The sequence below is a fragment of the Harpia harpyja genome, chromosome 4 (assembly GCF_026419915.1).
Source record: "Harpia harpyja isolate bHarHar1 chromosome 4, bHarHar1 primary haplotype, whole genome shotgun sequence".
Classification (NCBI taxonomy): Eukaryota; Metazoa; Chordata; class Aves; order Accipitriformes; family Accipitridae; genus Harpia; species Harpia harpyja.
Window position 1 is genome coordinate 42,993,537 of NC_068943.1, and position 13,442 is coordinate 43,006,978.

Sequence of the window (13,442 nt, forward strand, 5' to 3'; positions counted from 1 at the left end):
TTGAGCTTTACATCTTCCCACTCACTCCTGCTGCTCATCAGCTTTTGTAAGTTAATGGAAGACGCTACGATCTGCAAAGCTGGGATCAAATCAGTTTCTTTTGCCCACCCCTTCATGTTTCATCCCTTTACTGTTCTGAAAACAATGATGCAACAATTTTGTGTCCCCTCACCCTGATATCCTCCATGTAATCTCTCCCCTTTGCTCTAACCACGCAGCAGCACTGCCCAGCTGAAAGTTAAAAATAGAGAGGGTCAAGGGCTGCAGCCGATACTGGGAAGAGTCAGACACCCTCAGTGCAAAAGTCACACGGAGTCCTTTGTCCTGAGGACCTCGTTTGGGCTTGTTCCCCCACATGACATATTCTCGCTTGCCTTATCCAGGTTTCTGGTTTTCAGTGGCACAAGCAGTTGGGGGCTTCCCTTGGCAGAATGTTGGGCATCCAAAATTATTGCACTGATGTGAAGTATCTCTCTGAGATTCAGCTTGAAGTTCTCTTCCATCCTACTGAGCCAAAATCACAAGCTCCATCCTAAATCTACCAGCTTCAAAAGGATTTCTCCTGCAGATGCATGTGACTTAATGGAGCAAGGCAACAGGAACATATCCTCTTTACCGAATCAGTGATTTCCATGATGGAGAGAACAATGCTAGTCACCAGTAATCTAAGAAAAAGCAATTTTTTAGCGAAGGGGGATTCATCAGATTCTGCCTATAAACACACACAGTGCAATAAGCCCTTGTTTCCTACTGCTCTCCCCTGCCCAAAAGAAAAAAAAAAAAAAAGCCACCTGTATAGACTCTGGAGGACAGCCTGAAAAAGCAGACCAAAACAAATTCTGTCCCTCCCCATCACTGCAAATATATAAACACAGAGAGGAATGCAAAGCAGAACCAAGACATCAGTGTGCATGCTCCGAGCCCTTTTAGGAGCAAGGGAGCACATGGGCAAACAAATACACCATATTTCTGCAGCAGCTCCAGCTGCCCTCCTGTGACGCATCGCCAGTTCATCCAACTTCAACCTCCTTCTGCCTCTCTCCATATCCCCAGATGTTACAGAGTAATAAGTGCCCCTTCGGGGGTGGGGGATGGGGGAGACAGTAAGCGTAAAGGGAAAAGGAGGAGGGGTGAGGGGAACGAAAGCTGAAAAAAAAAAACAAAAACAATCAGATTTGCTCATCGGTTGTTTCAAACAATCGAAAAGGCTGCTTTAGCAATTCCACTGCAGGAGAGGCAGGGCGCGTGCATGGGGGAGAATAAGGAAAAAAGGAATCAGCCGGTGGAAGGGAAAAGAAACGAAGCATCTCTGCAACATGATGTCACGCTGTCTGCTTTCAAGTCCCCCAAACAGAAAGGAGCAGCAGCAGCAACCAACATGGACTCCAGATTTAATCTACCTCGAAAGCGTATGTCTCAGGCGGTAGATTTGCTCGGCGGACCTGCGCTGAGCACAGCACACGCAGCCCTTCGCCTCCGTCTTCCACACGCATCCGTGCATCCACGCACACGCGTGCACACGCTTACAGAGGCCGCAGACAGCACGTACGCACACACACACCCACCCCCCCGAGGAGAGAGGAAGAGAGGCATCAGCAGAAGGAACAGGAGAGCAGCACTAACCTGGTAGCCATTAGGGACCGTAGCGCGGCGCGGAGCAGCTAGGAATTCATTCATTCATGCACTTGTGCGTGGTGGGGGGAGAGCGCGGGTGGGCCGGCGGTGAGGCGGGAGGGTACTCACCTCCTGCACCATCTCCGAGCCCTCCCCGAGGGGAAGAGGGAGCACGGGGGTGCCCGGGGCTCCTCACGGGCACCCACAGCCCCCGCTCTCAGCTCCCTCGCATGCTGCTCGGGCTCCTGCCATGGCTCTGCCTCTGTTCCCGCCCCCTCCCCCCCCCCCCGCTTTGTGATTACGATCGAGGTCTGCGCGCGCCTCTCCCCCACCACCCCCCCCGCGCTTTCACACACACACACGCACACACACACGCAGGCAGGCAGCCTGTGGGCTGCCGGCTTTCCGTAACGCAACCCCCTTAACGCCTTCGTGATTCGTGTCTGCCGGGGGGGAAAGGGGGAGCTCCTGCCATTCCCCCCCCCCCCCCCGAGGTCCCCCCTGATTATTCCTGTCGCTTTTAGATGCTGTTTATAAAGTTTGGGCAAAGCCTCCAGGTTAAGATCCCGCGGGTTGAAAAAAGTCAACATTCGTCTTCCCTGTGTAGACACTAGACCATTCACACGTGTGGGGGAAAGTTTTGAAACCCGTAAGCTTGTCAATGCAAGAACAGTCAGGAAAATTAAACCCTAATTAACTGGTAGCATGCATAATCTAAACTGAATTAAACACTGTGAGGACACACTCATTTAGAATTAAGGTGACCTCAACTCAATTTAGCTTACTTCAGCTAGGAAGCTAAGTTGGTTTCATTTTTCATGCCCATCCACATGTAAACTGGCCCGGGATTTTTAAAGAAACATTATCAAGCAAAGTTTACAACTCTACAGCAGCATTAGTACATGGCATTTCTTTGGGGGACATACACAGCGCTGGATCCCTACACACCCGCTCATGGACATCTTCACGCCAGAATAAGGAGAAGGGTTTCAGTCCCTCCACGACATAAATTACATAGGCTGAAGGATGAAAAAGAAGAGAGCAAAACAACCAACTAGCTTGCACTTCTCCTTCCAGTATTGAAACCAGACCTTGTCTGTGCAAGGAAATCATGTAGAACTGATCTGGAACAGCTTCCTGTACTCACACCCTTGATTTGAAGCACTAGTGACCACATGTGAAAGTACTCTTGGTTATTTTAAGGCTTTAAATGTGAAATAACTTTCCAGCACAGACAAGCCTTAAAGAGTACCCAGAGAAGGTCCTGTGCCGGTGTGGCTACAGTACTTTAAAAATTTACACCTTACATCACTTCTGTTCCTCACCAGTCTCCTCCAGTCTACATTCACATTGCCCACCTTAGATGTTTATTTTCAGAGTTCCCTGTGTTATCAACTGAGCCAGGCAATCAAGTCCAGAGTATAATTTAGAGTACCCTAGTCAGGAGTCTGACTACAGCCAAACTTAGATGCTGCGAATGACCCCCTCGGGGACTTACTGCTCCCCACTGTTAACAGAAGGAGCTGTGCCTTAAATGATGTAAATACTCATCACTCTGCCCTTTGCTTTCTTTTGTTGCATTCTACCCATTCCATACATGGGCTTGACCATTTTCTCTTCCCTTTAGAATCAGTCAGCTTTCAGTACTAACGTCCCAAAAGAGCATCCTTCCAAAAGGCTGATTATCCATCATTTCAATCAGTGGGATTGAATCAAAATCAGTGGGAGCAGGAGGTGCTCTGCTCTTAAGAATCAATGTTCCAGCAGACTCATGCCACTATGTAATTCAAATGCTGCACATGATTTTAAATTGAAAACGCTACCACCATACACGTCTTTATCTGGATAGTACAACAGTGCCATCGATTTTTTCGTATTACTCAAAGAACACACATAGATGCACATGGGTTCACTGTGTATATGCCGCTATTTTAACAAATGCATTGCCCCATTAAGAGATCCACCAGCTTGATGTCAATTTTGTGATGTCCTTTTTGTGACCAAGCTTCTTTCTTCACCTCCTCCGTTTACTGTGCTGCCATCACAAGCATTTAAAACACATCAACTTTCACTCCAAACATTAACTTGGCGCACAAAATCTAATTTCATAAAAGCAATCCCAGTTTTATTCCTCTAATTCCATTAGCACACATTTGTTCAGGTTGTGTTCTCAAGGTTTTCTCTGCAGTCATGGGAGAAACTTTGGTTAAAATGAGAAAGCTTCTCATATCGTTACACATTTACAAGTGTTGGCGATATACGAACAGGACCAAACAAAATGAATCGATAACACAATCACAAGAGCTGACAACAGTATTTGTCACTTCACTCAGTAACATCTGAATTTAGGCTTTAGATCGGCAAGTCCCCATAAGGATGGAGCTTTCTACCTATGTGGAAACGCACTGTCTCCAACAGGAGCAGTTGGTAAAGCTAAGTAACAACTGGCAATGAAGAGTTAGGGCCAAATCCCACACCATCTTGTCTTCACACACACTGACCTTCTGCCAACACAGAACTCTCTCAATTTTGCAATGCCTTCTTCTCAAGACTTTAGTCTTCAATTCATTTGACCATGTTTCACAGTGTTTATGGGTAAACCTGGTGTGTTTTGCCACTGGAGAAATCCACACACAGTAGTCTTGTGGTCCTCACCAAAAACATTAAAGTATTTCTCCAATACAAACCTAAGCACGAACCAGAGTACAACAAAATCTCATTATCCCGTCCGAAAAACCAAGGAGATCAGCAGAGCCACTATAACTTGCACCTTGAATTTTCATTTTCATACGTGGCCATTACAAGTTTCACATGCTTACAAAAGTTTGTGAATTGGTCAATTTACAAACACGTTTAAAGAAAATGGCATGTAACACACGAACTTTCCTATTCCCTGTGTCCAATGCAACTGTACCTCGATATCCAAGGACAGTATAATTCCCACTGAAGCGCTCCGTCTAGCACTGTATCTAGTTTCAACAGGTGAACAATGTGGATAAACTGGACAGGGTTCAGATAAGAGCAACGAACGATAAAGGTAGTAGCAGTGAATCCATTCAACGCAGACTGGAGGTCTAGGAAATGACAAGCTTTAAATGATCACCTGGAACACAAGTCTGATAAATACTGCATAACAGATGAAAGTGCAACAGTACCAAGTGCTGAAAGCTGAAGCTAGACAAATTCTGACTAGAGAGATGTGTTTTTGGAAGTAAACAAAACTAACCACTGTAACTAATTCCAGGCTCGGTTATCCATCTGTGGCAAACAACATTACTCAAGGTTTTGTGTTTTCCTAAATACTGTTCTGTACCTCAAGCCAGAATCAATTCAGGCAAGCCTTATACCTTGCATTCGACAGGACTTAGGAGAGATATCTGAATGGTCTGATTTCATTTTACAGTCTATGAATCTTTCAGTGGTTTTTTTTTTTTCTCGTGGCTTTCAAAGATGTATGAAAATGGTTGGAAGTGTGATTCTCAGCCTCTACAAATTTTAGCACGTTTTGTCTGAATGACTGTTAAGGTTTGAACAAGATACTATTTTTCAACAGTCACACAAGAGCTACACTGACCCAAAGGCTCTGATGAAATTCAGTGTAATGGCTACTTCAGATCTGGAACCATGGAAAACACAAAAAGGCTCAAAAAGCAGGTCATGAAGTGGTAGGATAGATTCAATACATGAGTTTAAGACCTACCCACTCTTCAGACAGTCAGGAGAGAAGATGAATCAAACGAAGTTCTGCATTCAAAAGCTCTGTAAGAGCAGCAGTAAAAATGCAAGACTTACTTAGAGAGAAAAGCTTCTTAGGCTTATCTGGGATGGCGTGCAAAAGGCAAAGTTATGAGCAATTTGAAAAATCACGCGACACCTCAAATGCTTTACAAACTTTATCAGATCTGCAACATTCAATCCAGAACTCTCGGAAGGACAAATACTCTTGTTACATTTCTGGGTCTTTGCAGCACCATTCGTGTCACTATGAAGACAGCTTATTTCATGGTGATAATACTTCGATAATACTGCAGTGAGAAAAGGATCTTCAGGGGCCTTTAAGAAAGCTCTTCTGAACGTAAAGCTACCGGTTCCTGTTTTGTTCAAGAGCTGCAGAACCCATTTTACGTCAACTGGGTTTACTTGTACGTATATCTCTCAGCCCTTGCCCTGGTACTGGTGTTAAAGAATCACGACAAGCACTAGGGCATTATTTCATGTGCAAAGGACAGCTTTAGGAGGGCTTGACTGCTGAGCTATTCATGGCATGACACGGTCACACACCACAGCTCAAATACTATGGGACAAATAGGACTACCAAGCCCTAGAGAAAGGTGAAAAGTCATACATTGGGAGCGCTCCCTCCAAGGATGCTCTAATTCAGAGCATGCCTATCTGTGGCAGGCTCTTCAGTGTTCATGCAGACAGCATGAGCTGTACCTTTACTGCCTGCTGGACTGAATGGCAGGGCTGGTTTCTGCTCTACTGTCTCAGACCCAGCTGTAACACAAGCAGGCTCATACATATTGCATCTCTCAGGTGAGAGGAAATGATGCACTGTCCAAGTAATTAAAGCCCAGGGCTGAGGATACATACACACAAGACAGTCCAGTGCCTGAACATCCAGGCCTACAGAGCAACGAGTGGGTTTGAGATAAACTCTATATCCAGCTAGAGCAATCTTACCCTCCCTGTAAGCCACACCAGCAATACGGAAACAAACAGCAGCCTTTAAAAGTCTGTCTGCAAAATGTCTGGGAACAACGAGCACCTGGATTTGAGAACACATAACGTTTCTTCCTCATTTCCTCTTCCCCAGTAATTCTTTGCCCACTTTTAATACGATCTATTTTGAAAACTTAAAGCCATTGAGACAGTTATTCCCCAACATCTCTACTTTTCCGCTGAGTTCAGAACAGAACCAGGGGACACTCACACCTTCATAGTGCTTCTGGCCTTGTCTTCAAAAAGACCTATCAGAAACGTCAAGAAGGCGTGCCCTCAGGGAAAACTCAGTGTAGTGCTACAACCTCAAGATCTGCAAGTAGGATTAACGTTAGTGGGTAACTGACGCATCTGGGTGGTAATGAATATTTTGCACATTTAATCTTTTTGCTCATACCACTGTTGGAACACAGAAGCTGCTTTTCTCCCAGACACCCTCTTTAACTATGAATGTATGGACTCTGCTTTTGAATGCACAGCATTGTACGGGGCGAGTTCTCTGACTAGGACATGCGGTCCTGTTTGCTAGCTCCTGCTCAGAGCATGGAACATTCTTCCAGGCTCCAGCATGTAAAATGGGTGCTACTCTTCAAACCCCACAGTATTCTCACCCTATTAAGCAATAAGGAGCATTGCCAAAACTCTTCCTTCTCCCTTGCAGAAAATGGGCTCCTAGACAGGTACCAGATCAAGCAAAAATCTTTTTAGAGTACACTGAACAGACAATGGCATTTTCATGGAGCAAGACACAGTGGCTGCTAAGAGCGCATGGATTCCTACAGTAGTGGGGGATGGAGGAGGCAGGCAATCATGTGCTCAAAGGCATGGGGAGGAAGAGGGGGAGGAGGAGAACAAGGAGGGAGAGAGAGAACAAAGTGTCACCGTCTTAACTGGGACACACAAAGAGCCAGTTCTTAGTAAGAACTTAATCCAGGATTAACAAGAGGTCAGCTACCTCTGCAAGGAGACTGCACTAAAAGGAGCTAATTAGCTCTCCTTAATTGCACAAAAGAAACCACACAGAATTAAAGACATTCACAAGTAGCAGATCCCACCTCACCTAGGAAACAGAGCCCTACCTGTTGTCCTCAACACCATGCTCAAACAATCAGCACGTGGAAAGCCAAAAGCAGGAAAGGTGAAATGATGTTAGGAAAGAGGCTGCGGGGAGTTAGGCTCAGCATCAACAAGTGAAGTGTTGGAGTGGGAGCTGGAGCCTACGTCGCACAGGACAAGCACTTTTAGCATGGCCAGTATCTTTATCTAGACAGTTTCTTCAGCAGGCACTGCCATCACATGTGGAACTGCCCAAGATCCCTACAGTAACTACAGCTATGACTTTTATAAACAGTATTATCCATGAGGATATTTAACACAGTTTTAGCCCTCTTTAATTCAATGTGATCTCTGAAAATGATGAGGAAGGACAGGACAAGGGCAACCAGTCAATTTTGCTGTGTAGGCCCAGCTCTGCCTTGTAGGTTGAGACTGACAGAATCACATCCCAACACGGGTAGGCATTGCATCCTGGTCAGGATAAATGGAGAGCACAAAGCAAATGCATCACAGATCATGGACAGGTAATAGCTCCCGGCCTGGAAACCACCAGTTTGGGATGATGCAGTAGAAAAGGCTGGCTGAGCTGACCTCCCACAAATTCTCTGTCTTGAATTTCTAATCACATATTACAAAGACACTTACATATCCTTAAGTCCCCTGCCAACTTCCACTCGATACTAAATCCATCTCTTTTTTCCTCTGAAACCATTATATGTTCTGTTGTAGCGCACTGATGATAAGCTGGTGCATATTTCACCCCAGAAGCACTTGCGTTCCACTGACATATAATTTATACAACAGTCAGTGTACTTGAAAATGAAGATTAACAAGCACATCAATAACGCTAACAGATGTGTCTGAGATCGAGCACTAATAAAAGTAACTCCCGTATTTATTTATTTATTTATAGCACCGTGCTGAGGGCTGGGCAGCTTGCATACAGAAAGGGCCCTCACCCTGAGGAGCTCATGGTGCAAGACTTCAACCGTGCAGTGAAAGGCATGAAGACGAGAGGCCGCACTGATTTCAAACCCTACTGCAATCAAGGGAGCCACCTTAGACCACCAGGGTCTGAGTGCATCCCAGCTGCAAGATCAGTGCCCAGGTTAAGAGAGGATGAAGAGAAAAAAGCAAAACGAAAGGTTGACCAGGGGAAGACTATCATACACACAAAGAAAAATAACAACAGAAACAGGAGATCACCCATTAATTACAGGTCCCTATGGAATCATTAGAGTACTGCCTCCATTATCTATGTATCCTTCTTTTCTTATCCCTTCAGAGCAGAGTTAAATATCATGCCATTGTACTTTCAGTTCCATTGTGACAGTAGCCACTAAGGGACAAGCAGCAGCAAAATTTCACCTCAAACCCAACCCAAACAAATCACGTTCTTTGGATACCACTCCGAATATGAGAAAGCCACATCCCCACCCTGCTCCCAGTAACTGGGCAGCAACACTCATATATGCTGTTCCTACGCAAGCTCAGCACAAAGAGAGAATTCCCTAACATCTGGATAAAGCTTCAATAGCTGCCATTGGAGAGAGCAAAATGCACGTCGGCTGTTCTGTGCCAGGGGCTGGGCTATACCCAGTCTCCTGGTACAGACATGCCCCACTCCTTCAATCCTCTCCACCACCACCACTCCTCCGCTCCCTATTCCACACGGAACAGCTCAGACCCCTGAGTAGATTTATGAAGAGAAGGAAGAGGAAAAGGGCACTAATAGGCTCCAATCTCTTTCTTCAGCACTGGCAGGTGCAGTGTGTGCTTCTATGTCGTATAATTCAGTTACAGTTATGCCAGCTTCTCCATTGCTCCACACTGTTCCAATCTGTTTCTCCCAACCAAAATCAGCCTCCTAAAGCCTTCCCCCAGAGCACTACCCCAATCTCTACCTTCAGACTCCTCCTGAGCCACCTCTGATTTTCAATCCCAACACCCATTCACACACATGGGATTCACCCCCACTCTCACCAATTGACTTTCTTAACCTTGCTTGACCCTTTCTTCCAGGATGGTCTCAGATTCCTGTAACCTTCCACTGGGCTCAGCCAGAAACTCACGTAACAACACTAAACAGCTACTGAGTCCAGCCCCCACTCCCAAGAAGACAGAACGCTGCTCTGTAAGAGTCTTGCTTGGCATCTCTCCCCAAACCCCCATCCCTTCCACCCCAACTTAGATTTCTCAGTCAAACCCTCCGAATCTCCGTCCCAGCCCTGCACTGCGTCAGGGCATCCTTTTTCCTGAGGAACTGCCTGACCTCACAACACACGCACAAACACAAAGGAACCTGCATCCACAGGAAGGAGTCCTCCTGCCTGCCTGGGAGATGAAAAAGGACGAGCTAAACGATTGCATCGCCACCTGTTACCACATCGCATTTCCCGGGGCGCAGCTGCGTGTCTTCCCTGCTCCTCTGCTCTCCGATTCTGAAACCACCATTTAAGCTGCGGACAGAAGCAATTCTGCTGGGGGAGAGATCATTAAACCATTCAGGAATCTTACTGCTCCGATGCATTTTATGCTCTCAGAAGTAGTTGACAAAAAGATTCCCCACTCTGATAACGGCTTGGCATGGCTGAAACAAAGCCTTCTTTGCAACTTGCTGCCCAGCTCTGGCATCTGAACTGGCTGCTGCCCACTAGAAAGAAAAGCACCCACTGTCTCTTTAAGAATGCCCTGAAGCCCACATCACTAGAGCTCGGTTAACCCTGGCTGCTCCTCACTCCATTCAGTGATGACAGCTATGAAATTTCAGGACTTCCTCTCTTCTCCGGCTCTTACCTACCTGTTCTGCTGCCCTGGTACAGCTTCTCCATGTTGTCGCACATCCCTGGCAGCCCAAACATTTTTGCAGGGGCACTTTAGCAGAGCTTTATTAAACATCCCTGTACTCCCCGCTATAAAAACAACCAGGGAGTACTTCTGTGACAACAAAGGAGCAGAGCAGTCAGCATGGACCTAAGCATCCCAATTACCTCTAAAGTCAACTTCCTTACTCCCACAAAGCACTCTTCTCTGACTACTTTGTCATTGTTACAGACATACCGACTCTTAGTCTTGCTCAGCTAGAGGGACTACGCACAGTTCTCTAAACCTTATCAGACACAACACAAACCATCTACTTCCCCGACAGAACAGCAGGCAGCACAGCCAGCAACAGGCGAAATATTTGTCTTCAACACATGGGTATTTCCAAATATAAACTCTTTGAAAGGCCATCTTCTACAGAGAGTTTATAAAATGCAGAAGGTAACAATGGGACTCATACTGGAAGTGCATATAAACACACATACAAAAACCTGTGTTGCAAGAAAAACAAGAGACTGTGACTGATTCTCTTCCGGGCAAAGCATGAAGAACGCTACCCTGCCCCTTTGTCCTTGATTTTGTACCTACTCCAAACAGGCTAATGGAGGAAACAGAAGGTCATGTCCAGCAATTAAAAGAATTGAGAAAGCAAGAAAGCAGCGCAGCTCAACAGTGCGCAGGGTGAACACAAAGCAAATCAGACACGTTCTTGCAACACGATACGGGAGCAGGAAAGACTAATGTCATTCAGAGTTGCATAGTGTGATCAATCATATCTCATAGAAGCTGATGAAATATTTGCTCTGTATGATCAGTTAATCTCCACCAGGAACTTTATTATAAGGGTGCCATATAACTAGAAAGATATTCTTATAGAACACAAAGTTCAAAGGAAAGCAACAAAAACATCACAATATTCATGAGGCTCACTTATGAAAAGAAACTTGAAGGGTAAACAAAGTGGTCAACAAATATCTGAAGAACATAAATACCAAAGAGAAAGAGAAGCCCTATTGAAAGGTTTTATAACAACAAGCAATAGGATTATATTGAGGCAAAAAACTAGGCTGAAGTCAAATCCTTGCAGTCAAGAGCATGAGAGAAGTGGTATAAACCCATTCACTTGCCGTGTTTATAAACAGCATTAGGCAACCGTTAATAAAGACAAAGCAGGGAACTGTCCCACATTGTCAGGAGCATGGATCAATGCCTCAATTCCATCAACTTTTTTTCTGTCTCTAGTTCTGCTTTCCATAATTTTCTTAATAAGCAACAGCCCAGCCCAAGGACTTCTTGGTTACTGCTGTTTGCTAGCATGCAAGACTCTTCAAAAGGTTTGCATTTGGTTGGTGATAGAGGTGTTTGAGCATTACAATATAAAGAATTGTTGTGACTTGCTGTGGTTTTGTTCCCAAAACCTCCAAGTGAAACATATCCATGTGATTTTGAGTTTCACGTGGGAAATCTTGCAAAGTGATACCTAAATCATCTGACGTTCTTAATCTGGGCTGTGATCCTTGAAAGAACAATTGTCCTTACGACAATTACGGCATTTCCAAATACAAGCAAGACATAGGTTGCTTTGGGGCAATTATATGGATTCAGTTTGTGACTTTGGACAAGTCACCTATGAAAAATGCAGGGGATATGGCTGGCCGGTTTGCATTTCTGATACTAGCTCTTACATCAATATCGTTTGCTCTCTTTAAAGAACTGTTTTAAACAACAATAACGATTTTTTGCTCACCTAAGCCAAGCTTCCAGTAGGGAAGTTTTCTAGTACACCTCTATTAATAAACATGTTAAAAGTAAAAACGCCATTAATCTCTGTGTGCCTCATCTGCAAACCAAGGTTAATACCACTTCCTTTCTTCTACCCTTTGTCCATCTTGACTTTTTAGGATGCAAGCTCTTCAGGACACAAACTGTCTCTGGAGGTGTGCATGAAAATCTCCTAGCACAGCAAGGCCCTTCTTTTAAGGGCCTCTCTCACTGTAAAACAACACAATCTTAGAAACAGATCCATTTCCAAAATCAGTTGTGCTATCACCTGTCTTTGAAACAGAAACTCAAAAGAATCAATGGGGAACCTATTGTTCCTGTTGGAAAGGTTGGAAAAATAATAACACGGGCATTTGAAGCAATGATGTAGTTTTACTGCCTTGAACCAGCTGCTGAATTTTGCTCCGATTCTCTAAACTCCAAGCCCTAGACACATACCTTCTTTCATGGCCTACAGCTAAGCAACAGTTCGCCTCCCAAACCTCATTCCTAAAACATACATCAGACTGAAGGCCACCACATGAGTACACCATTTCTTAATAGTTGACAGCTCTGAAAAAAATAAATTCCAGTTTTGAGGCCTGCACAGCCACAACCCAATCTCCTCATGAGCAGAGGGCACTTCTTTCAGACCTCTATAGCTGCTTTATTTCTACTCCTACAGGGTCAGAAATACACCAAAATTATAGCTTTAACTTTCCACCAACTTTCTAAAATGCCTCTGTCTCCAATGCAAACCCTTTAATTCACAGCACTTCATGTGTCATCGCTACACAAATAAGGGATGAGACCTTGCAAACGATTTCTCTGGAATCCTCAGACCTTGCCATCTCTTCCTCCTGTCATTTAAACACAGGCTTGCTTGCTTAGTATTTCATTAAAGGAAAGATTCTGGTTTAAGAGAACTGTTCTTACACTAAAGATATACAAGTCATCCTCCCTCCCTGCCCCGCTCCCTGCTAATTTGGTGTCTTATATTATGTGCATATATGGACTTTTTTTCTGTTACCAAATCTTTACTACTCCTGAATATATACCTCCTTCTTCCCCACCAAGTCTTTTTCATTCAACTAATTTTCTCCTCCATTTTCCTCCTTCCAGTTCCAAGGCCTGAAATTAGGTGTGGTCAAGCCACATTCTTCCAAACCTGGTATTCCAAGTGGTTTGAAAATGATTCAAAATACATCCCCCAAATATATATCTCCCCCTCCCACCAAAAAAAATCCCAAATTCCTCTTTCTCTGCTCCTTTGCCATATACATAGAGCAGCTGTGACATTGTCAAATGAGAACAGCAGTGTTTTACTTCTTGTGTTAGTTGAAAAAAAAGCCAGAGCATCTATCCTCAGGTCACTTGGCTGTGACCACAGAGAACATTCTGTCCAGGAAAAATGGTTACGGAAAATAAACCACTGGAAAATGTAAAGTATAATCAACAGTACAGAC

At 44.7% G+C, this 13,442-nt stretch overlaps 1 protein-coding gene across 19 annotated transcripts in view; it reads right to left on the reverse strand.

Moving 5' to 3' along the window:
* GRAMD1B (GRAM domain containing 1B) overlaps window positions 1–13,442 on the reverse strand; it is a 142,461-nt gene that overhangs the window by 45,839 nt on the left and 83,180 nt on the right. The window contains exon 1 of one of the 19 annotated variants that reach the window (XM_052786449.1): window positions 9,910–10,009. The exons of 14 other annotated variants lie outside the window; for them this stretch is intronic. Coding sequence is in view for 2 of the 5 variants with exons in the window: in XM_052786446.1 (XP_052642406.1) it covers window positions 9,769–9,785 (17 nt within the window). In the remaining 3 variants the exon portion in view is untranslated. 4 more of the 19 variants (XM_052786446.1, XM_052786444.1, XM_052786450.1 and 1 more) reach the window with 4 other exon arrangements.